At 46.5% G+C, this 25,700-nt stretch overlaps 1 protein-coding gene across 1 annotated transcript; it reads right to left on the bottom strand.

Annotated features, from left to right (window-relative positions):
• Window positions 1-1,616: 1,616 nt before the first annotated feature.
• fam163ba (family with sequence similarity 163 member B, genome duplicate a) lies at window positions 1,617-17,936 on the bottom strand. Its single transcript, XM_068011835.1, has 2 exons — window positions 17,844-17,936; window positions 1,617-1,973 (listed from the first exon to the last, which is right to left on the bottom strand). Exons 1-2 carry the CDS (start codon window positions 17,934-17,936, stop codon window positions 1,617-1,619), a joined length of 450 nt encoding a protein of 149 aa, XP_067867936.1.
• Between the last annotated feature and the right edge of the window lie 7,764 nt (window positions 17,937-25,700).

The raw sequence follows: 25,700 nt of genomic DNA on the forward strand, positions 1-25,700 counted from the left end.
CTCAACGCAAGCTCAAGAAACAGCACCTCATCTCCCGATTAGGCACTTTACAGCCTTCTGGACTCAACATTGTGTTTAACAATTTCAGACTGTAATTTCAGCACCCATTTTGTTTCCTTTTTTTTTGCATGTTTCAGTCTTCCCCTTGTTTTTCTCTTGTTTATGCTTTCGGACGGTAGCACAACTCCACGCGCATATTTTGCTTCTTTGTTTCTTTACTTGCCCATTACCACTCCCTTCGGCCCTGTGCAGCTAACTGTTTTGTCATTAAATTTCTCTTGTCTTCCACCCTATCACAGATCTTCCCTTTTGTTCTTCTTCCCACCCTCCATCCCCCCCTTCCCTTTCACTTGCTCAAAACCTATTACATTTCAAACTTTTCCCAGTTCTGATGAAAGGTCATCGACCTGAAATGTTAACTCTGCTTTTCTCTCCGTAGGTGCTGCCACACCTGCTGAGTTTTTCCAGCATTTTCTGTCTTTATTACAAGTCAAGGATTTTTTTTGAGGACTAGGATGATGAGGGCAGATTTGAAGGGGACAGGGACATTACCTGAGAAGAGAGAACCGTTAACAATATCAGCTAACATGGGGACCAGGAGGGGAGGTTGGGTGGTCAGTAGTTTAGTGGGAATAGGGTCGAGGGAGCAGGAGGTGTGTCTCATGGACAAGATGAGTTCGGAGAGGGCATGAGGGGAGATAGGAGGGAAACTTGAGAGAGAAGTGGGTTCAGGGTTAGGACATGGGGGAACCTTAGGGAAAGTTTGGTCCTGTGAGCTAGGGGAGGGGAGGAATGTGGCGGAGGCAGCTGATTGGATGGTCTCAATCTTAGTGACAAAGAAATCCATGAGCACCTTGCACTTGTTTGGAGGAACTGTGAGTGGTCAAACAGTTTCAGATTTAGAGCTGAATAAGTAAAAATAAGTTTAAATTTGAAGTAGTTAGTGATTTTTTTTGTGCAATCCCACCTCTTTCCCAGTTTCCTCCAGGAATTTTCCTGTAAATTTCACAAAGATCCCAAGATAAGAGAACAAAAATGTTCATGTGAATCGGAGGTTGATGATAACGTGCTGAACTGCCATTTATTTTTGATTCACAAAGTTCTCTGGTTTATTCATGTGACTTCAGCAATAATGACCAATCCAAGAAAAGTCTCTAATCAGCACCCCACAGTACATTATCAACCAGCCAATTAACTTGTCACACCATTAGATCATACATAGAAACAGTGCACATTAACATTAGCCACTGCCATACTTAATAAAAATTCACTTTACAATTTATCAGGCCATTTTATAACATGTGCTTCAAAACTTCCACGTAATAAGAAATGAGAGTAGACCAAACAGCTCTCATCCATTGAAAGATGAAACTAATATATGATACATTAAGAAGTTTTTTGTGTGAATTACACTTTGTTCTTTATATTCAGGCCACTGATTTTACAGTGACTGAATAAATTCTGTTTCTGTTAACTGGGATTGTGAGAATTTTACTGGTGTTTCAGGAATCACATTCAGTGATTCTAGCCATTTGCCCATGAAATACATAAAGTAGTGGCCTTGTTTATATTATATTAAAACTGCTCTTGTATAAACCCTTGAATAACAAACATCTTCACACATCAGTGCTGATACTTCGACTTCTGCTGAAAGCATCTCTTGTCAGCTTGGCCCTGCCCATGGGCAGCTCCTGGGGATTACTCAGCATTTCTAACTCCTCCTCACTCACAGTGTTATAGCTCACCCTCTCACCCCCGTTCGGAATCTCTTCAATCTGATGGACATAGAAGTGTGGTTTCCAGTGGGAGCAGAGAGCTCCGGAATGGGAGTAATCCTGGGGGTAGGCTATAGAACTGAAGTTAAGTCCATTTCCAGCACTGTGATTGTAGTAAGCAGCTGGCAGACGTGAGTGCACCGCAAAATCCGGTTCCTCCTCATCTCCATCCCATTCCTCCCTCTTACAACAATAATACTGTAAAGAAAGAAAAGAAAGACTGACAATTATACAACACCTCTCAGCAGCTTAGGATGTCGTAGTGCTTCACAGCCAATCAAGTAGTTTTGAAGTGTAATCACTATTGTAATGCAGGAAACACAGCAGCCAATCTGTGCACAGCAAGCTCCCACGGAAAGAAACATGGCACAGATTTAAAGATGAGGCCAGTGGGACACACTACACGCAGGCCTACAGAAACTGATGCATCCAGGTGCTGGGCAGTACTTTGGAATTTTAATATCCTGTGCAGTTACAAATATATGAAGAAGACCATGTGCCCATTGAGCTGTTTCATTAAGTCACATCACAACCAGGTATCGACCCTCAGTGAGTTACCATCTGATAGTTATATTTGCCCACCATTATGCATTTTCCCATAAGGCAGGAGGAGAAAAATATCAGAGGCAAGAATTCCATGCTGCACTCAGAATGTATAGTTTACAAACAGCAGTCACAAAATTATGCAAAGGAATGGAATTAGGCACCCAGTTCTACCTCATCACGGCCTCTCTCGAGCCCTCTACTGTCTCTGATGTGTCAGACTGCTTGTCCAACATCCATTATTGGATGAGCAGCAATTTCCTCCATCTAAATATTGGGAGTCCTGAAACCATTATCTTCAGTCCCTGCCACAAACTCCATTCCCTAGCTACTGACTTCATCCTTCTCCCAGCCGCTGAACCAGCAACCTTGACTCTGAGCTGAACCCCGCTATCACAAAGACTGCCAGCTTCCACCTCCATAACAACGCCTGTCTCTGCCCCTGCTGCAGTGCATTTACCAATGAAACTCTCATCCATGCTTTTGTTACCTCCAGATTTGATGATTCCAAAGCACTCCTGGCTGGTTGCCCACCTTCCACCTGACATAAACTTCAGCTCATCCAAAACTCTGCTGCCTGTGTCCTAACTCGCACTGAGTACCACCGACCCATCACCCTTGCTCTCGCTGACCGAAATTAGCTCCTGGTTAAGCAATGTCTTGATTTTAAAATTCTTATTCTTGTTTTCAAATCCCTCCATGGCCTCGCCCCCTCCCTATCTCGTTAATCTCCTCCAGCCCCTCGCCCCTCTGAGATAACTGCACTCTAATTCTGGCCCTTTGTTTTATTCACTCCACCATCGGTGGCCGTGCCTTCAGCTGCCTGGGCCCTAAGCTCTGGAATTCCCTCCCTAAACCTCTCCACCTCTCTCTCCTCCTTTAGGATCCTCCTTAAAATCTACCTCTTTGACCGAGCTTTTGTTTGCCTATCACAGTAACTCCTTAGGTGGCTCGATGCCATATTTTGTTTGATAACACTCCTATGAAGCACCTTAAGCCCTTTTACTATGTTAAAGGTGATGTAGAAATGCAAGTTTTTGTTGTTATTGATTACATATAGCACCAGGAACATTAGAGTTCCTTCAAAATCACCATTGCTTTTTTTTTAAGTTCAACAAGCCCCTCACCTCTGCTTCATTACCACAAACACTGCCCCTACCGGTCTGTAAAGCTTTGACAAGCAATCCTGAAACCCCCTAAATCTGACAGACACAAGGAACTTAGCATGTAAAGGCTCATAGGTGAGATGAAGACAAGTCAAACCAGGTGAGGGTTGTGCACATAAGATGGACCTGGGCAGTAATCTCACCCCCTATTATCTGATCTGACTGAGTGAAATTTTAAATGTCAGTCAGCACAGACACCTGTTTGGAATTTGCTGATTGGGTTGTGATTCTGTCAATGGGCCTGCCCTCTGATTTTAACCTGACTCCTGATTGAGACAGAAGTGTAACTTTTCCAACAGTCCAAACCAGCAGCAACATCAGCCACTGCTGCAAAGGTCCAGCACATTAAAATATTTGCTCTAAGTTTCCTTATGCACTAGGAGGGATAGAAGTTTTCCTCTGGGCCCCATTAGGAAAATTGGGCCTCCCCTGCTCCGGGATTCCCCACTCCCACTCTGGGATTTCGTTCCATCCCAAGATTCTTCCATACCCCCACTGCACCCCACCCACCCCCCCCCCCCCCCCCCCCCCCACTCGGAATTCCCACTTGCCGCTCCCAGACAGTATCTCATTGAAACTTACAAAATACTTAAAGGGATAGACAGGGTAGATGCAGCTAAGATGTTTCCCCTGGTCGGGGAGACCAGAACCAGGGGACACAATTTCAAAATAAGAGGGAAGCCACTTAGGACAGAGATGAGGAGAGATTTCTTTACTCAGAGGGTGGTGAATCTGTGGAATTCTCTACCCCAGAGGGCTGTGGAAGCTCAGTCATTGAGCATGTTCAAGACAGGAATCAATAGATTTATGGATACTAATGACATCAAGGGATATGGGGATAGTGCGGGAAAGTGCAATGAGGTAAATGATCAGCCATGATCTAACTGAATAGTGGAGCAGGTTCGATGGGCTGAATGGCCTACTCCTGCTCCTATGTTCCCAGTTGGCCCACCACTGTTCTCAGACAGTCTCTCTACCCCCAGACAGGCTCACCTCACCAAGACAGGCTCACCACTGTTCCCAGATGGGTTTTCTTCTCCTAGACAGATTAGCTTCTCACATTACCATGTTTACCAGGCAATTAAAATCAAGCCCTAAATATTTCTAAAACATACTTACCATTAACTTTATACATAAGAACATAAGAAATAGGAGCAAAAGTAGTCCATTCAGACACTTAGCTGGAAGAATGGAGAGGCAGACTGTGGCTGTGACCGTGACCATGACCCTGGCTGGGACCGTGGCCGTACCCCTGGCTGTGGCCGTGGCCGTGACCGTGACCGTGGCCGTGGCCGTGACCCTGGCCGTGGCCGGGACCGTGGCCGTGACCGTGACCCTGGCCGGGACCGTGGCCGTGACCCTGGCCGTGGCTGTGGCCGGGACCATGGCCGTGACCGTGACCCTGGCCGGGACCGTGGCCATAACCCTGGCCGTGGCCGTGGCCGTGACCCTGGCCGTGGCCGGGACCGTGGCCGTGACCATGACCCTGGCCGGGACCGTGGCCGTGACCCTGGCCGTGGCCGTGACCCTGGCCGTGGCTGTGGCTGGGACCGTGGCCATGACCGTGACCCTGGCCGGGACCGTGGCCGTAACCCTGGCCGTGACCGTGGCCGTGACCGTGACTCTGGCCGGGACCGTGGCCGTGACCCTGGCCGTGGCTGTGGCCGGGACCGTGTTTGCGTCTGTGACTGTAACTGTCTGCAGTTGGCTGGAGGTCAGTGCACGCTGGGTATGAAGAGTGAACAAACCTACATCACGGAAAACCGTGGGCTGATTGGTTGCTGACACTATTTGGTTCTTACTTCAGTACAGGGGAAGAAGCTGATTGGCGAGTAATTGCTAAGTTATTCTACTTATTACACTAACAATAATTAGTTTGTAAAGCTAAGGTATGGCAGGGTATCTGAGCCGATTGGAATGTACCTCCTGTGGAATGTGGGAAGTCCTTGACAAACACATCGACAGGAAGTGTCACCGGCTGCAGAAGCTTGAGCTCTGGGTTTCGCAACTCGAGCAGCAGCTGGAGTCACTGTGGTGCATCCGCGAGGCAGGGAACATGAGTAGCATGTTTAGGGAGGTGGTCACACCACAGGTTAAGAATGTGCAGGCAGAGAGGGAATGGGTGACCACCAGGCAGTCTAAGAGAACCAGGCAGGCTGTGCAGGAGTCCTATGAGTCAATCTTGCTTGATAACCAGTTTTCCATTTTGGATACTGGTGAGGGTGAGGGTTCCTCAGAGGAGTGCAGCAAGAGCCAAGTCAGTGGCACGACGGGTGGCTCAGCTGCATAGAAAGGGAGGAAGAAGAGTGAAAGGGCAATAGTGATAGGGGATTCAATAGTCAGAGGAACAGACAGATATTTCTGCAGCCACAGACGTGACACCAGGATGGTATGTTGCCTCCCTGGTGCCAGGGTCAAGAATGTCACAGAGCGGCTGCAGGATATTCTTCTGGGGAGGGTGAACAACCAGAGGTCGTGGTCCACATTGGTAGCAACGACATAGATAAGAAGAGGGATGAGGTCCTGTAAGCAGAAATTAAGGAGCTAGGAAAGAAATTAAAAAGCAGGACCTCAAAAGCAGTAATCTCTGGATCTCCTCAGCTATGAGGAGAGGTTGGAAAAACTCGGATTGTTTTCACTGGAACGACGGAGGTGGAGGGGCGACATGATAGAGGTTTACAAAGTTATGAGCGGCATGGACAGAGTGGATAGTCAGAAGCTTTTTCCCAGGGTGGAAGAGTCAGTTACTAGGGGACATAGGTTTAAGGTGCGAGGGGGAAAAGTTTAGAGGGGATGTGCGAGGCAAGTTCTTACACAGAGGGTGGTGAGTGCCGGGAACTTGCTGCCAGGGGAGGTGGTGGAAGCAGGTACGATAGTGACGTTTAAGAGACATCTTGACAAATATATGAATCGGAAGGGAATAGAGGGATATGGGCCCCGGAAGTGCAGAAGGTGTTAGTTTAGGCAGGCATCAAGATCGGCGCAGGCTTGGAGGGCCGAATGGCCTGTTCCTGTGCTGTACTGTTCTTTGTTCTTTGTTCTTTGTTTGTACTCTCAGTGCAACGTGTCAGTAAGCATAGGAATGAGGAGGAGGTGGCGTAGTGGTATTGTCACTGGACTAGTAACCCAGAGACCCAGGGTATTGATCTGAGAAGGGTTCGAATCCACCACGACAGAAGGTGGAATTTGAATTCAATTGATAAAAAAAATCTGGAATTTAAAAGCTAGTCTAATGATGGCCATGAAACCATTATCGATTGTCGCAAAAACCCATCTGGTTCACTAATGTCCTTTAGGGAAGGAAATCTGCTGTCCTTACCTGGTCTGGTCTACATGTGACTCTTGACCCACAGCAATGTGGTTAACTCTTACATGCCCTCTGAAATGGCCTAGCAAGCCACTCAGTTGTATCTCACCACTACAAAGTCAATAAGGAATGAAACCGGACGGACCACCCGGCATCGACCTAGGCGCCGGAAACGACATCAACAAACCCAGCCCTGTCGACCCTGCAAAGTCCTCCTTACTAACATCTGGGGCCTTGTGACAAAGTTGGGAGAGCTGTCCCACAGACTAGTCAAGCAACAGCCTGACATAGTCATACTCACGGAATCATACCTGACAGACAATGTCCCAGACACTGCCATCACCATCTCCGGGTATGTCCTGTCCCACCGGCAGGACAGACCCACCAGAGGTGGCGGCACAGTGGTATACAGTAGGAAGGGAGTTGCCCTGGGAGTCCTCAACATCGACTCCGGGACCCCATGAAGTCTCATGGCATCAGGTCAAACATGGGCAAGGTAACCGCCTACTGATTACCACCTACTGCCCTCCCTCAGCTGATGACTCAGTACTCCTCCATGTTGAACACCACTTGGAGGAAGCACTGAGGGTGGCAAGGGCACAGAATGTACTCTGGGTGGGGGACTTCAATGTCCATCACCAAGAGTGGCCCAGTAGCACCACTACTGACCGAGCTGGCCAAGTCCTAAAGGACATAGCTGCTAGACTGGGTCTGTGGCAGGTGGTGAGGGAACCAACAAGAGGGAGAAACATACTTGACCTCATCCTCACCAATCTGCCTGCCGCAGATGCACCTGTCCATGACAGTATTGGTAGGAGTGACCACTGCACAGTCCTTGTGGAGACAAAGTCCCGTCTTCACATTGAGGATACCATCCATCGTGTTGTGTGGCACTACCACCGTGCTAAATGGGATAGATTTCGAACAGATCTAGCAATGCAAAACTGGGCATCCATGAGGCGCTGTGGGCCATCAGCAGCAGCAGAATTGTACTTAAACACAATCTGTAACCTCATAGCCCGATATATCCTCCACTCTACCATTACCATCAAGCCAGGGGATCAACCTTGGTTCAATGAACAGTGCAGCAGGGCATGCCAGGAGCAGCACCAGGCATATCTCAAAATGAGGTTTCAACCTGGTGAAGCTACAACACAGGACTACACAGACCTGTGAGCAAACTTGTAGCTCATGGAATAAAAGGGACAGTAGCAACATGGATACAAAATTGACTGAGTGACAGGAAACAAAGAGTAGTGGTTAATGGATATTTTTCAGGCTGGAGGAAGGTTTGTAGTGGAGTTCCCCAGGAGTCAGTGTTGGGACCCTTGCTTTTCCTGATGTATATTAATGACCCAGACCTTGGTGTACAGAGCACAATTTCAAAGTTTGCAGATGATATGAAACTTGGAAGCATTGTGAACTGTGAGGAGGATAGTGTAGAACTTCAAAAGGACATAGACAAGTTGGTGAAATGGGCAAACAGGTGGCAGATGAAGTTCAATGCAGAGGAATGTGAAGTGATTCAGTTTGGTTGGAAGAACATGGAAAGACAATATTCAAATAAAGGGTACAATTCTAAAGAGGGTGCAGGAGCAGAGGGACCTGGGTGTATATGTGAACAAATCATTGAAGGTGGCAGAGCAGGTTGAGAGAGCGATTAATAAAGCATACAGTATCCTGGGCTTTATTAACAGGCGCATAGAGTACAAGAGCAAGGAAGTTATGTTGAACTTTTATAAGACACTAGTTTGGCCTCAGCTGGAGTATTGCGTCCAGTTCTGGGCACCGCACTTTAGGAAAGACGTGAGGGCATTGGAGAGAGTAGAGAAAAGATTCACAAGAATGGTTCCAGGGATGAGGAATTTCAGTTATGAAGATAGATTGGAGAAGTTGGGACTGTTTTCCTTGGAGAGGAGAAGGCTGAGAGGTGATTTGATAGAGGTATTCAAAATCATGATGGGTCTGGACAGAGTAGATAGAGAGAAACCGTTCCCACTTGTGAAAGGATCAAGAATGAGAGGGCACAGATTTAAAGTATTTGGTAAGAGAAGCAAAAGTGACATGAGGAAAAACTTTTTCATGCAGCAAGTGGTTAATGTCTGGAATGCACTGCCTGAGAACGTGGTGGAGGCAGGTTCAATTGAAGTATTCAAAAGGGAATTGGACTGTTATATGAAAAGGAAGAAGGTGCAGGGTTATGGGGAGAAGGCAGGGAATGGAACAGAGGGAATTGCTCTTTCAAAGAGCTGGTGCGGACACGATGGGCTGAATGGCCTCCTTCTGCACTGTAACGATTCCGTGATTCTGTGATACCTGCATGCCAAACAGCGTAAGCAGCATGCGATAGACAGAGCTAAGCGATCCCTCAACCAACACATCAAATCTAAGCTCTGCAGTCCTGCCACATCCAATCATGAATGGTGGAGGACAATTAAACAACTAACAGGATTAGAATTAGAACATTACAGCGCAGTACAGGCCCTTCGGCCCTCGATGTTGCGCCGACCTGTGAAACCATCTGACCTACACTATTCCATTTTCATCCATATGTCTATCCAATGACCACTTAAATGCCCTTAAAGTTGGCGAGTCTACTACTGTTGCAGGCAGGGCGTTCCACGACCCTACTACTCTCTGAGTAAAGAAACTACCTCTAACATCTGTCCTATATCTATCACCCCTCAACTTAAAGCTATGTCCCCTCGTGTTTGCCATCACCATCCGAGGAAAAAGACTCTCACTATCCACCCTATCTAACCCTCTGATTATCTTGTATGTCTCTATTAAGTCACCTCTCCTCCTCCTTCTCTCCAACGAAAACAACCTCAAGTCCTTCAGCCTTTCCTCGTAAGACCTTCCATCCATACCAGGCAACATCCTAGTAAATCTCCTCTGCACCCTTTCCAAAGCTTCCATATCCTTCCTATAATGCGGTGACCAGAACTGCACGCAATACTCCAGGTGCGGTCTCACCAGAGTTTTGTACAGCTGCAGCATGACCTCGTGGCTCCGAAACTCGATCCCCCTACTAATATAAGCTAACACACCATATGCCTTCTTAACGGCCCTATTAACCTGGGTAGCAACTTTCAGGGATTTATGTACCTGGACACCAAGATCTCTCTGTTCATCTACACTACCAAGAATCTTCCCATTAGCCCAGTACTCTGCATTCCTGTTACTCCTTCCAAAGTGAATCACCTCACACTTTTCCGCATTAAACTCCATTTGCCATCTCTCAGCCCAGCTCTGCAGCCTATCTATGTCCCTCTGTACCCTACAACATCCTTCGGCACTATCCACAACTCCACCAACCTTCGTGTCATCCGCAAATTTACTAACCCACCCTACTACACCCTCTTCCAGGTCATTTATAAAAATGACAAACAGCAGTGGCCCCAAAACAGATCCTTGCGGTACACCACTAGTAACTAAACTCCAGGATGAACATTTGCCATCAACCACCACCCTCTGTCTTCTTTCAGCTAGCCAATTTCTGATCCAAAGCTCTAAATCACCTTCAACCCCATACTTCCGTATTTTCTGCAATAGCCTACCGTGGGGAACCTTATCAAACGCCTTACTGAAATCCATTTACACCACATCCACTGCTTTACCCTCATCCACCTGTTTGGTCACCTTCTCGAAAAACTCAATAAGGTTTGTGAGGCACGACCTACCTGTCACAAAACCATGCTGACTATCGCTAATGAACTTATTCTTTTCAAGATGATTATAAATCCTGTCTCTTATAACCTTTTCCAACATTTTACCCACAACCGAAGTAAGGCTCACAGGTCTATAATTACCAGGGCTGTCTCTACTCCCCTTCTTGAACAAGGGGACAACACTTGCTATCCTCCAGTCTTCCGGCACTATTCCTGTCGACAATGACGACATAAAGATCAAGGACAAAGGCTCTGCAATCTCCTCCCTGGCTTCCCAGAGAATCCTAGGATAAATCCCATCTGGCCCAGGGGACTTATCTATTTTCACACTTTCCAAAATTGCTAACACCTCCTCCTTGTGAACCTCAATCCCATCTAGCCTAGTAGTCTGAATCTCAGTATTCTCCTCGACAACATTTTCTTTCTCTACTGTAAATACTGACGAAAAATATTCATTTAACGCTTCCCCTATCTCCTCTGATTCCACACACAACTTTCCACTACTATCCTTGATTGGCCCTAATCTAACTCTAGTCATTCTTTTATTCCTGATATACCTATAGAAAGCCTTAGGGTTTTCCTTGATCCTATCCGCCAATGACTTCTCGTGTCCTCTCCTTGCTCTTCTTAGCTCTCCCTTTAGATCCTTCCTGGCTAGCTTGTAACTCTCAAGCGCCCTAACTGAGCCTTCACGTCTCATCCTAACCTAAGCCGCCTTCTTCCTCTTGACAAGCGCTTCAACTTCTTTAGTAAACCACGGCTCCCTCGCTCGACAACTTCCTCCCTGCCTCACAGGTACATACTTATCAAGAACACGCAGTAGCTGCTCCTTGAATAAGCTCCACATTTCGATTGTGCCCATCCCCTGCAGGATGAGGTGGCTCCACAAATCCTTAATGATGGGGGAGCCCAGCACATCAGTGCGAAAGATAAGGCTGAAGCATTTCCAACAATCTTCAGCCAGAAGTGCCGAGTGGATGATCCATCTCAGCCTCTTCCTCAAGCCCCCAGCATCACAGATCACACTCCGCGTGATATCAAGGAACGACTGAATGCACTGGATACTGCAAAGGCTATGGGCCCTGACAATATTCCAGCAATAGTACTGAAGACCTGTGCTCCAGAACTTGCCGCGCCCCTAGCCAAGCTGTTCCAGTACAGCTACAACACTGGCATCTACCTGGCAATGTGGAAAATTGCCCAGGTATGTCCTGTACACAAAAAGCAGGACAAGTCCAACCTGGCCAATTACTGCCCCATCAGCCTACTCTCAACCATCAGTAAAGTGATGGAAGGTGTCATCAACAGTGCCATCAAGCGGCACTTGCTTAGCAATAGCCTGCCAAGTGACGCTCAGTTTGGGTTCTGCCAGGGCCACTCAGCTCCTGACCTCATTACAGCCTTGGTTCAAACATGGACAAAAGAGCTGAACTCCAGAGGTGAGGTGAGAGTGACTGCCCTTGACATCAAGGCAGCATTTGACTGAGTATGGCATCAAGGAGCCCTAGCAAAACTGGAGTCAATGGGAATCAGGGGGAAAACTCTCCGCTGGTTGGAATCATACCTAGCACAAAGGAAAATGGTTGTGGTTGTTGGAGGTCAATCATCTGAGCTCCAGGACATCACTACAGGAGTTCCTCAGGGTAGTGTCCTAGGCCCAACTATCATCAGCTGCTTCATCAATGATCTTCCTTCAATCATAAGGTCAGAAATGGGGATGTTCGCTGATAATTGCACAATGTTCAGCACCATTAGCGATTCCTCAGATACTGAAGCAGTCCGTGTCCAGATGCAGCAAGATCTGGACAATATCCAGGCTTGGGCTGATAAGTGGCAAGTAACATTCGCGCCACACAAGTGCCAGGCAATGACCATCTCCAACAAGAGAGAATCTAACCATCTCCCCTTGACATTCAATGGCATTACCATCGCTGAATCCCCCACTATCAACATCCTAGGGGCTACCATTGACCAGAAACTGAACTGGAGTAGCATATAAATACCGTGGCTACAAAAGCAGGTCAGAGGCTGTCTTCATCCACCCTGTCAAGCCCTCTCGGAATCATATATGTTTCAATAAGATCACCTCTCATTCTTCTAAAGTCCAATGAGTATGGGCCCAACCTGCTCAACCTTTCCTCATAAGACAAACCCCTCATCCCAGCAATCAGCCTAGTGAACCTTCTCTGAACTGCTTCCAATGCAAATATGTCCCTCCTTAAGTAAGGAGACCAAAACTGTACACAGTACTGTAGATGCGGTCTCACCAATGCCCCATACAGGTGAAGCAAGACCTCCTACTTTTATATGCGAATCGAAAGAGCTAGAAATACTCAACAGGTTTGGCAGCATCTGTGTAGAGAGAAACAGAGTTTCAGGTCAGTGACCCTTCATCACAACTGGCAAAAGTTAAGAAATGTAGTAGTCTTTGAGCAAGTGAAAAGTGGATGGGGAAAGAACAAGAAAGAAGGACTGTGATAGGATGGAGGGGAAGAGATTAACTGACAGAGATGTCATGGAACAGAAAGCAACTGGAGTGCTACATAGTTGTAGCAAAAGACAAAGCCTGAGTCTAGAGAGAGTGTTAATGGCAGAATAATGAACAGCTCTGTGTGAAAGCAAAAACATGAAAAATAAGTTTAAGGCTAGCACATGATTAAAAAATAAATCATTAAAAAAGAATATATTAAAAAATAAATAAAATAAAAATAATATTAAAAAAATAATGGGGCTCATGGTCCGAAATTATTGAACTCAATATTGAGTCCGGCAGGCTGTAGTGTGCCTAGTGGGAAGATGAGATGCTGTTCCTCAAGCTTGCGTTGATGTTCACTGGAACATTGCAGCAATCCCAGGACAGAGATGTGAGCATGAGAGCAGGGGGGAGTGTTGAAATGGCAAGCAACCGGAAGCTCGAGATCATTGCTGTTATTTAATCTCACCCCCTCCATCCAATCACATCCTTCCTTCCTGTTCTTCTTCCCCCCACCCCCCTTTCACTTGTTCAAAGACTGTTACATTTCAAACTTTTGCCGATTCTGATGAAGGGTCACAGACATTAACTCTGTTTCTATCTACACAGATGCTGCCAGACCTGCTGAGTGTTTCCAGAACTTTTTGTTCTCATTTCAGAGTTCCAGCATCCACAGTATTTTGCTCTTATTCCCTACTTTTATATTCCAACCCCCTTGCAATAAAGGGCAATATTCCATTTGCCTTCCTAATTAATTAATTTAGTGAGTGGGCAAAAAATTGGCAGATGGAGTATAATGTGGGAAAATGTGACCTTGTCCATGTTGGCAGGAAAAATGGAAAATTAGAATATTATTTAAATGGAGAGAGATTGCAGAACTCTGCAGTTCAGAGGGATCTGGGTATCCTGCTACATGAATCTCAAAAGGTTAGTGTGCAGGTACAGCAAGTCATTAGGAAGGCAAATGGAATGTTGGCCTTTATTGCAAGGGGAATCCAGTATAAAAGTAGGGAAGTTTTGCGACAGCTGTAGAGGCTCTTAGTGAGACCACATCTGGAGTACTGTGTACAGTTTTGGTCTCCTTACCTAAGAAAGGATAAAATTGCATTTGGAGCAGTTCAGAAAAGGTTCACTCGACTGATTCATGGGATGAAGGGGTTATTTTATGAGGAAAGGTTGGACAGGTTGGGTCTGTATCCATTGGAGTTTAGAAGAATGAGAGGTGATCTTATTGAAACATCTCAGATCCTCGGGGGGGTTTAAACTAAATCAGCAGGGGAATGGGAACCTAAATTGTAGTTCCAGTGTACAGGCTGTTGAGAGTAGTGAGGTAGGGGATAAGGTTACAGGGACGCAAGAGGGCACTGGCAAGCAAGAACTTGGTTTAAAGTGTGTCTACTTCAACGCCAGGAGCATCCGGAATAAGGTGGGTGAGCTTGCAGCATGGGTTGGTACCTGGGATCCTGATGTTGTGGCCATTTCAGAGACATGGGTAGAGCAGGGGCAGGAATGGATGTTGCAGGTTCCGGGATTTAGATGTTTGAGTAAGACCAGAGAAGAGGGTAAAAGAGGGGGGGGTGTGGCATTGTTAATCAAGGAAAGTATTACAGCGGCAGAAAGGACGTTTGAGGACTCGTCTACTGAGGTAGTATGGGCCGAGGTTAGAAACAGGAGAGGAGAGGTCACCCTGTTGGGAGTTTTCTATAGACCTCCGAATAGTTCCAGAGATGTAGAGGAAAGGATAGCGAAGATGATTCTCGACAGGAGCGAGAGTAACAGGGTAGTGGTTATGGGGGACTTTAACTTTCCAAATATTGACTGGAAATACTATAGTTCGAGTACTTTAGATGGGTCTGTTTTTGTCCAGTGTGTGCAGGAGGGTTTTCTGACACAGTATGTGGACAGGCCAACCAGGGGCGATGCCACATTGGATTTGGTACTGGGTAATGAACCCGGCCAGGTGTTCGATTTAGATGTAGGTGAGCACTTTGGCGATAGTGATCACAATTCGGTTAGGTTTACCTTAGCGATGGGCAGGGACAGGTATATACCGCAGGGCAAGAATTATAGCTGGGGGAAAGGAAATTATGATGCGATTAGGCAAGATTTAGGATGCGTAGGATGGGGAAGGAAACTGCAGGGGATGGGCACAATCGAAATGTGGAGCTTATTCAGGGAGCAGCTACTGCGTGTCCTTGATAAGTATGTACCTGTCAGGCAGGGAGGAAGTTGTCGAGCGAGGGAGCCGTGGTTTACTCAAGAAGTTGAAGCGCTTGTCAAGAGGAAGAGGGCGGCTTATGTTAGGATGAGACGTGAAGGCTCAGTTAGGGCGCTTGAGAGTTACAAGCTAGCCAGGAAGGATCTAAAGGGAGGGCTAAGAAGAGCAAGGAGAGGACACGAGAAGTCATTGGCGGATAGGATCAAAGAAAACCCTAAGGCTTTCTATAGGTATATCAGGAATAAACGAATGATAAGAGTTAGAACAGGGCCAATCAAGGATAGTAGTGGGAAGATGCGTGCGGAATCAGAGGAGATAGGGGAAGCGTTAAATGAATATTTTTCGTCAGTATTTACAGTAGAAAAAGAAAATGTTGCCGAGGAGATTACTGAGATACAGCCTACTAGGCTAGATGGGATTGAGATTCACAAGGAGGAGGTGTTAGCAATTTTGGAAAGAGTGAAAATAGATAAGTCCCCTGGGCCAGATGGGATTTATCCTAGGATTCTCTGGGAAGCCAGGGAGGAGATTGCAGAGCCGTTGTTGTTGATCTTTATGTCGTCATTGTCGACAGGAGTAGTGCCGGAGGACTGGAGGATAGCAAATGTTGTCCCCTTGTTCAAGAAGGGGAGTAGAGACAGCCCTGGTAATTATAGACCTGTGAGCCTTACTTCGGTTGTGGGTAAAATGTTGGAAAAGGTTATAAGAGACAGGATTTATAATCATCTTGAAAAGAATAAGTTCATTTGCGATAGTCAGCACGGTTTTGTGAAAGGTAGGTCGTGCCTCACAAACCTTATTGAGTTTTTCGAGAAGGTGACCAAACAGGTGGATGAGGGTAAAGCCGTGGATGTGGTGTAAATGGATTTCAGTAAGGCGTTTGATAAGGTTCCCCACGGTAGGCTATTGCAGAAAATACGGAAGTATGGGGTTGAAGGTGATTTAGAGCTTTGGATCAGAAATTGGCTAGCTGAAAGAAGACAGAGGGTGGTGGTTGATGGCAAATGTTCATCCTGGAGTTTAGTTACTAGTGGTGTACCGCAAGGATCTGTTTTGGGGCCACTGCTGTTTGTCATTTTTATAAACGACCTGGATGAGGGTGTAGAAGGGTGGGTTAGTAAATTTGCGGATGACACGAAGGTCGGTGGAGTTGTGGATAGTGTCGAAGGGTGTTGTAGGGTACAGAGGGACATAGATAGGCTGCAGAGCTGGGCTAAGAGATGGCAAATGGAGTTTAATGCGGAGAAGTGTGAGGTGATTCACTTTGGAAGGAGTAACAGGAATGCAGAGTACTGGGCTAATGGGAAGATTCTTGGTAGTGTAGATGAGCAGAGAGATCTTGGTATCCAGGTACATAAATCCCTGAAAGTTGCTACCCAGGTTAATAGGGCTGTTAAGAAGGCATATGGTGTGTTAGCTTTTATTAGTAGGGGGATCGAGTTTCGGAGCCACGAGGTCATGATGCAGCTGTACAAAACTCTGGTGAGGCCGCACCTTGACTATTGCGTGCAGTTCTGGTCACCGCATTATAGGAAGGATATGGAAGCTTTGGAAAGGGTGCAGAGGAGATTTACTAGGATGTTGCCTGGTATGGAGGGAAGGTCTTACGAGGAAAGGCTGAGGGACTTGGGGTTGTTTTCGTTAGAGAGGAGGAGGAGGAGAGGTGACTTAATAGAGACATACAAGATAATCAGAGGGTTAGATAGGGTGGATAGTGAGAGTCTTTTTCCTCGGATGATGATGGCAAACACGAGGGGACATAGCTTTAAGTTGAGGGGTGAAAGATATAGGACAGATGTCAGAGGTAGTTTCTTTACTCAGAGAGTAGTAGGGGCGTGGAACGCCCTGCCTGCAACAGTAGTAGACTCGGCAACTTTAAGGGCATTTAAGTGGTCATTGGATAGACATATGGATGTAAATGGAATAGTGTAGGTCAGATGATCGGCGCAACATCGAGGGCCGAAGGGCCTGTACTGCGCTGTAATGTTCTAATTCTAATTCTAATCCTGACGGGACTTGGGGTGGATGCTGAGAGGATGTTTCTCATTTTGGGGGAATCTAGAACTAGCGGACAGAATTTAAACATTAGGGATCTCCCGTTTAAGATGGAGATGAGGAGAATTTTTTTCTCTGAGGGACATTAGTCTGTGGAATTCTCTCTCCCAGAGAGCAGTGGAGGCTGGGTCATTGAATATATTCAAGGCTGAGATAGACAGATTCATGATCTACAAGGGAATCAAGGGTTATGAGGGGTAGACAGGAAATGGAACTGAGTCCACAATCAGATCAGCCATGATCTTATCAAATGGCAAAGCAGGCTTGAGGGGCCGAATGGCCTACTCCTGCTCCTAATTCATAGCTTCATATGGATGTATGTAGCTGACTTTTTGTGATTCATGTACAAGGACACCCAGATCCCTCTGTACCGCAGCATTCTACAGTCTCTCTCCATGTAAATAATATTCTGCCTTTCTATTCTTCCTGCCAAAATGGACAACCTCACATTTTGCCACATTATACTCCAACTGCCAAATTTTTACCCACTGACTTAAACTATCTACATGTCTTTAGAGACACTTTGTGTCCTCCTCAATACTTGCTTTCCTATCTATATTTTGTATATTTCAACATAAGAAATGTGTGGTTTTACCCTCAGCCACCTTGGCTCTGTATTTTATTGTAACACTGACCTGCAGGCGGCAGTAACACAAGATGATGATTATACACAGCAGGATAATTGTAGCCAATATTCCACCTGTGATCACCACAGTCCCGGCTGTCATTCGCCCAGATCTCCATTAACAACCTGAAAAAGAGAGGGCAGGAAATTCAAAGAGAGAAGTCAGACAGCAACACCTTTCAACACAAGACACTCAGAGGATATTAAACTTTGAAGTCGAGTGAGGAATGAGTGAGGAAAGCTTCAAAAATGTATTTAAGTCAGGAACAATCCAGCATTCCCAGCAAGGGTCAATTCAGTATTCCCAGCAATATTCAGTCCTGCATTCCCAACAATGGTCAATCCAGCGTTCCCAGCAAGGGTCACAGAATCACATAATCACCGAATAATACAGTGCAGAAGAGGCCCTTCGGCCCATCGAGTCTGCACCGATGCATTAAAACACCTGCCCTGTCTACCTAATCCCATTTGCCAGCACTTGGCCCATAGCCTTGAATGTTATGACGTGCCAAGTGCTCATCCAGGTACTTTTTAAAGGATGTGAGGCAACCTGCCTCTACCACCCTCCCAGGCAGGGCATTCCAGACCGTCACCACCCTCTGGGTAAAAAAGTTCTTCCTCAAATCCCCCTTAAACCTCCTGCCCCTCACCTTAAACTTGTGACCCCTCGTAACTGACCCTTCAACTAAGGGGAACAGCTGCTCCCTATCCACCCTGTCCATGCCCCTCATAATCTTGTACACCTCGATCAGGTCACCCCTCAGTCTTCTCTGCTCCAGCGAAAACAACCCAAGCCTATCCAACCTCTTTTCATAGCTTAAATGTTCCATCCCAGGCAACATCCTGGTGAATCGCCTCTGCACCCACTCCAGTGCAATCACATCCTTCCTATAATGTGCCGACCAGAATTGCACACAGTACTCCAGCTGTGGCCTTATCAAAGTTCTGTACAACACCAACATGACCTCCCTGCTTTTGTAATCTATGCCTCGATTGATAAAGGCAAGTGTCCCATATGCCTTTTTCACCACCTTATTAACCTGCCCTTCTGCCTTCAGAAATCTATGGACAAACACGCCAAGGTCCATTTGTTCCTCGGAATTTCCCAGTGTCAGGCCATTCATTGAATACTTCTGTGTCACATTACTCCTTCCAAAATGTATCACCTCACACTTTTCAGCGTTAAATTCCATCTGCCACTTTTCTGTCCATTTGACCATCCCGTCTATATCTTCCTGTAACCCAAGACACTCAACTTCACTGTTACCCACTCGGCCAATCTTTGTGTCATCCGCGAACTTACTGATCCTACCCCCCACATAGTCATCTATGTCGTTTATATAAATGACAAACAATAGGGGACCCAGCACAGATCAAAGAACAAAGAACAAAGATAATTACAGCACAGGAACAGGCCCTTCGGCCCTCCAAGCCTGCGCCGATCCAGATCCTCTCTCTAAACATGTCGCCTATTTTCTAAGGTTCTGTATCTCTTTTCTTCCTGCCCATTCATGTATCTGTCTAGATACATCTTAAAAGAATCCATCGTGCCCGCATCTACCACCTCCGCTGGCAATGCGTTCCAGGTGCCCACCACCCTCTGCGTAAAGAACTTTCCACGCATATCCCCCCTAAACTTTTCCCCTTTCACTTTGAACTCGTGTCCTCTAGTAATTGAAACCCCCACTCTGGGAAAAAACCTCTTGCTATCCACCCTGTCTATACCTCTCATGATTTTAATCCCTGTGGTCTCTCTCTCTGAGTTCCGTAACTACATCCTCATTCTCTTGGGTGAAGACAGATGTGAAGTATTCGTTCAACACCCTACCAATGTCCTCTGGCTCCACCCACAAATTTACCCCTTGGTCCCTAATGGATCCCTGTGGTACGCCACTGGACACTGGCTTCCAGTCACTAAAACAGCCGTCTGTCAATACTCTCTGTCTCCTACAGCTAAGCCAATTTTGAATCCACCTCATCAAGTTACCCTGTATCCCATGTGCATTTGCTTTCTTGATAAGTCTCCCATGTGGGACTTTGTCAAAGGCTTTGCTGAAATCCATGTAAACTACATCAACTGCACTACCCTCATCTACACACCTGGTCACATGCTCAAAAAATTCAATCAAATTTGTTAGGCATGACCTCCCTCTGACAAAGCCATGCTGACTATTCCTAATCAAATTTTGCCTCTCTAAGTGGAGATAGATTCTCTCCTTCAGAATTTTCTCCAGTAGTTTCCCTACCACTGACGTGAGACTCACTGTTCTGGAGTTCCCTGGCTTATCTCTACAACCTTTCTAAAATAGTGGGACCACATCAGCTGTTCTCCAGTCCTCTGGCACCTTCCCCGTGGCCAGAGAGGAATTAAAAATTAGGGTCAGAGCCCCTGCGATCTCCACCCTCGCCTCCCACAGCATCCTGGGACACAAACCATCCGGACCTGGAGATTTGTCCACTTTTAAGCCTGCCAAAACCTCCAATACCTTGTCACTCTCTATGACAATTTGCTCAAGAACCTCACAGTCTCTCTTTCTGAGTTCCATATGTACATCCTCATTCTCTTGGGTGAAGACAGATGTGAAGTATTCGTTCAACACCCTACCAATGTCCTCTGGCTCCACCCACAAATTTACCCCTTGGTCCCTAATGGGTCCTACTCTTTCCCTGGTTATCCTCTTCCCATTGATATACTTATAGAATATCTTGGGATTTCCCCTACTTTTACCAGCTAGAGCTTTCTCATATCCCCTCTTTGCTCTCCTAATTGCTTTCTTAAGCTCCATCCTACACTTTCTGTACTCCACTAATGTTTCCATTGATTTGCTAAAAGCCTCTCTTTTCCTTCTCATCGTACCCTGAATGTTTCTGGTCATCCATGGTTCTCTGTGCTTGTTGCTCCTACCTATTACTCTAGAGGGAACATGTTGGGCCTGTACCCTCCCCATTTCCTTTTTGAATGCCCCCCACTGCTCTTCTGTAGATTTCCCGACAAATAACTCTTTCCAGTCTACCTTGGCCAGATCCTGCCTTATTTTACTAAAATTCGCTCTCCCCCAATCCAAAACTTTTTTTGCAACTTGTCTATTTCTTTCTCCATAACAAGTTTAAATTGTACCATGTTGTGGTCGCTATCACCAAAATGCTCCCCCACCAATACATCAATCACCTGTCCAGTTTCATTCCATAGAATTAGGTCCAGCACTGCACCCTCCCTTGTTGGATCCTCTACATATTGAGCTAAAAAAAAGTTCTCCTGTATACATTTTAAGAACTCCACTCCATCTAAGCCCTTAACACGATGACTATCCCAATTAATGTTGGGATATAATTACCCTATTATTATTTTTACACACCTCTGCTAATTGCGCACATATTTGCTCCTCAATTTCCGGCTGACTATCTGGGGGTCTATAATAAACACCTAGCAATGTGGCTGTCCCTTTTTTATTCCTAAACTCTACCCATAAAGCTTCATTTGATGCCCCCTCCAAGATATCATCTCTCCTTACTGCAGTAACTGAATCCTTAACTAATATTGCAATGCCCCCTCCTCTTTTACCCCCTCCTCTCGCCTGAAGATTCTATATCCCGGGATATTGAGCTGCCAATCCTGCCCCTCCCTCAACCATGTCTCCGTGAAGGCTACTATATCACAATTCCATGTGTCAATCCTTGCCCTTAACTCATCCGTTTTACCTGTAATACTCCTGGCATTGAAGTAGAGGCCTTCCATCCTGGTCTTACTCCCTTGAAACTTACTTCCGCTGTATTCCCTCTGACTTGTTTGCTTTCCTGTGTTTAGCTGTGTCCCTATTCTGCTAGGAGTCTGCGTCCCCTCCCCCTGCCAAATTAGTTTAAACTCTTCCCAATAGCACTAGCAAACCCGCCAGCAAGGATGTTAGTCCCCTTCTGGTTCAGATGTAGACCGTCCCGCTTGTCCAGGTCCCACCTTCCCCAGAAACGGTCCCAGTGGTCCAGGAATCTAAAACCCTCCCTCCTGCACCAACTCTTAAGCCACGCATTCATCTGTGCTATTCTCCTATTTCTATACTCACTAGCACGTGGCACTGGGAGTAACCCAGAGATTACAACCCGAGAGGTCCTGCTTTTTAGTCTACTGCCTAACTCCCTGAATTCTTGATGTAAGACCTCATCCCTCTTTCTACCTATGTCATTGGTACCAACATGTACCATGACCTCTGCCTTATCACCCTCCCCCTTCAGGATGCCCTGCAGCCGTTCAGTGACATCCCAGACCCTGGCACCAGGGAGGCAACACACCATCCTGGAGTCACGTTGACGGCCACAGTTGCGCCTATCTGTTCCCTTGACTATAGAATCCCCTATTACTATTGCTCTTCCTCTCTTTCCCCCTTCCTGTGCAGACAGGCTGCTTGCGGTGCCAGAAGCTTGGCTCTGTCCGCACTCCCTGGAGGAAGCAGCCTCATCAGCCTCCAAAATGGAATACCGATTTGCAAGCGGGACCCCTGGGGACTCCTGAACTACCTGCCTGATTCTCTTGGACTGCCTGGTGGTCACCCATTCCCTTCCTTCCTCAAGTCCCTTCAGCTGCGGTGTGACCACCTCTCTATACGTGCTATCCACGATGCTCTCAGACTCGCGGATGCTCCACAGTGTTTCCAGCCGCCGTTCCAGCTCTGAAACCCGAGCTTCCAGGAGCTGCAGCTGGACACACTTCCTGCACACATGCTGGTCCCGGGGACTGGAAATGTTCCCGGATTCCCACATGCAGCAAGAGGAGCAAACCAGGGCTTTAAGCTGTCCTGCCATGACTAAACCCTTTAAATTTAAAACTTTAGAAGACTGTTATAGTAAAAAAATAAATCAACTAAGTCTTGCTAAAACAATGACTTACAATTCAATCCAGCTTGAAAAATACCCACCAGGACTTACTCACCTGTCAGCTGTGCTCTGTGGAAACTCTCGGCTCCCCTCACAGTCTTTGAGGACAGATAGGAAATGAAAGGAGCTCCTCGCTCCCTCCTCACCGAACCCCCTTAGTCACAAAACTCCCCCTTTAGCACTCTAATGCAACCCAAGTCAGCACTCCAGTGCAAACAAACGCTGGCATTCCCAGCAAAGGTCAATTCTGTATTCCCAGCAATGGTCAATCCTGCATTTCCAGCCACAAGGCCACTCTGCTCACCAATAGAAACAATAATATCTGGAGTGTGCTGTATCAGGGGTGTGTTGATTCCTGGGAGAGTTCAGGGCAGACCCACACACCATTCAGGTTTTATCAAATATACTTCTGTTTTTGTTTACTTTTTCTGCCTATGAAAGTTTGTATCTTCCCCAAATCATCATGTTCTCACTGCCGGGTTTTTCTGTGGCAGCTGCTAATCAGACAGTAAAGGAGCCGGTTCTACAAACTAGGGTCATAGAGTCCTAGAGTTATACAGCACAGAAACAGGCCCTTTGGCCCATCATGAAACTAGGGTTACAGTGCAGTCTGGTAACAGGAAAAGAGGATTTTAATAACAAGTAGATCAGCCTAGCTTGCTCCTATTGTAGAATCTTAGAGCAGAGAAAGAGGCCCTTCGGCCCATCACCCCCGTACTGGGATTAGCTGTTCAGGTGGAACTCTCTACTATGATCACATTTTCCTGTCCTTCCACATTTTTCTTCATTCCTCACTTTTCAAACATTTACCCAATTCCCTTTTAATGTTGTTTTGTCACTGACACGTGAAGTATTCCATGTTCAAATAATGTTGGATGTGGAATGACTTCCACCTTTTCCTCTGTCTGACATTTCTCTGTACTTCTGCATCTTTTCATTTCTCTTGCTGACAGTGTGTACCTGGGTTTTGTTTGTGTAACTGTGGATTTGATGCTAACTGCGAAGCTGTGAAGTGACAGTGAGTTCTATCAGTCTCTTTAACACAAACACATCGCCCGTTGATTAAACGATGAGATTTTTCCTCCGAAACAGATGATAAACATCAGAAAGACAATGAGGCCAGAGGACAAACAGAAACAGCCAGTAAATTACCTGCCACTTGCTGGGTCGGGAGCAGGAAGCTTTCCCGACAGCGGCTCACATCACCAAATGTTACCGTATTTCAGCAAGAAGCTGCAAAATATAAAGCGCACATCTGGAACCACAGGCACTGCCGCCACCTGCTGATATTACTGACACACTGCACCTTGCTGTCATAGCAATTCCACCCAATCAGCATTCTCTGCTTGTTTCCATGGCAATGGAAGGCTGCTCCGCATCCAGTTACCATGGCTACGGTGATGCAACAATTTTCTCACAAAATCAAAGGTTCCAAATGTATATATTCCCAAACAAGATGATTCATTGCATTTGTGATGCCACCCAGAGTCAAACAGCCCGCTGACACTTGAGGACTGATTTTAACCTTACCTGGTGAAAACTGGGTGGACAGGAAATTAAAATGGCCACAGTGATTTATACCCATGGATAAATAAATATATATATATATCCACTGCCTTCCTTACGATCTGAAACCGCAAGAAATCCCTGCTGGAAGGGAGCAGTCCCTTTAAATATGTAAATGCTACTCTGATGAAGTCATCAGGCTGGACTGTAATTTTAACTGAGTTCCATTCTCTCCGATTCCCCACAGGACACATCAGAACCCATTCGAGAGAAAGAAACAGAAGAAAAGACTTTTTCAAGAGTTTCTGCACTTACCTCCCATCAGGTCACCTGTGTAAAAACGTGTAACTAACAGACTGTGTTAACACGATTCACACACCCTCCACCATGCACAGTGTGTCAAGGAGGATGCGTGACAACCATCTCCATGGCGACCAAATTCAAACTGGTTACAGATCACTCTCAATTATCATTTAATCTGAAAATATACTTTGAGCTGCAGTGTTTAACAGGCTGTTTACAGCCTCAGTAACAGAACGACCACAACCAGCAATTCCAAATACTCTACCTCAGTAACAGACCCATCCCCACCAGTACTGTACCCCAGTGTTATACAGTGACAGACCTGTCCCCACCAGTACTGTACCCCAGTGTTATACAGTGACAGACCTGTCCCCACCAGTACTGTACCCCAGTGTTATACAGTGACAGACCTGTCCCCACCAGTACTGTACCCCAGTGTTATACAGTGACAGACCTGTCCTCACTAGTACTGTACCCCAGTGTTATACAGTGACAGACCTGTCCTCACCAGTACTGTACCCCAGTGTTATACAGTGACAGACCTGTCCCCACCAGTACTGTACCCCAGTGTTATACAGTGACAGACCTGTCCCCACCAGTACTGTACCCCAGTGTTATACAGTGACAGACCTGTCCCCACCAGTACTGTACCCCAGTGTTATACAGTGACAGACCTGTCCCCACAAGTACTGTACCCCAGTGTTATACAGTGACAGACCTGTCCCCACCAGTACTGTACCCCAGTGTTATACAGTGACAGACCTGTCCCCACCAGTACTGTACCCCAGTGTTATACAGTGACAGACCTGTACCCACCAGTACTGTACCCCAGTGTTATACAGTGACAGACCTGTCCCCACAAGTACTGTACCCCAGTGTTATACAGTGACAGACCTGTCCCCACCAGTACTGTACCCCAGTGTTATACAGTGACAGACCTGTCCCCACCAGTACTGTACCCCAGTGTTATACAGTGACAGACCTGTCCCCACAAGTACTGTACCCCAGTGTTATACAGTGACAGACCTGTCCCCACCAGTACTGTACCCCAGTGTTATACAGTGACAGACCTGTACCCACCAGTACTGTACCCCAGTGTTATACAGTGACAGACCTGTCCCCACAAGTACTGTACCCCAGTGTTATACAGCGACAGACCTGTCCCCACCAGTACTGTACCCCAGTGTTATAC

This window comes from Heterodontus francisci, chromosome 32 (genome assembly GCF_036365525.1).
Source record: "Heterodontus francisci isolate sHetFra1 chromosome 32, sHetFra1.hap1, whole genome shotgun sequence".
Lineage (NCBI taxonomy): Eukaryota > Metazoa > Chordata > Chondrichthyes > Heterodontiformes > Heterodontidae > Heterodontus > Heterodontus francisci.

What these genes read in the sequence shown, in the direction of transcription:
- fam163ba (XM_068011835.1), bottom strand. Translation starts at nt 17,936, where the DNA reads ATGACAGCCGGGACTGTGGTGATCACAGGTGGAATATTGGCTACAATT. An exon ending in TGTGTTACTGCCGCCTGCAG is followed by an intron (nt 1,974 to 17,843) that starts GTCAGTGTTACA and finishes CTTTCTTTACAG; the next exon opens with TATTATTGTTGTAAGAGGGA.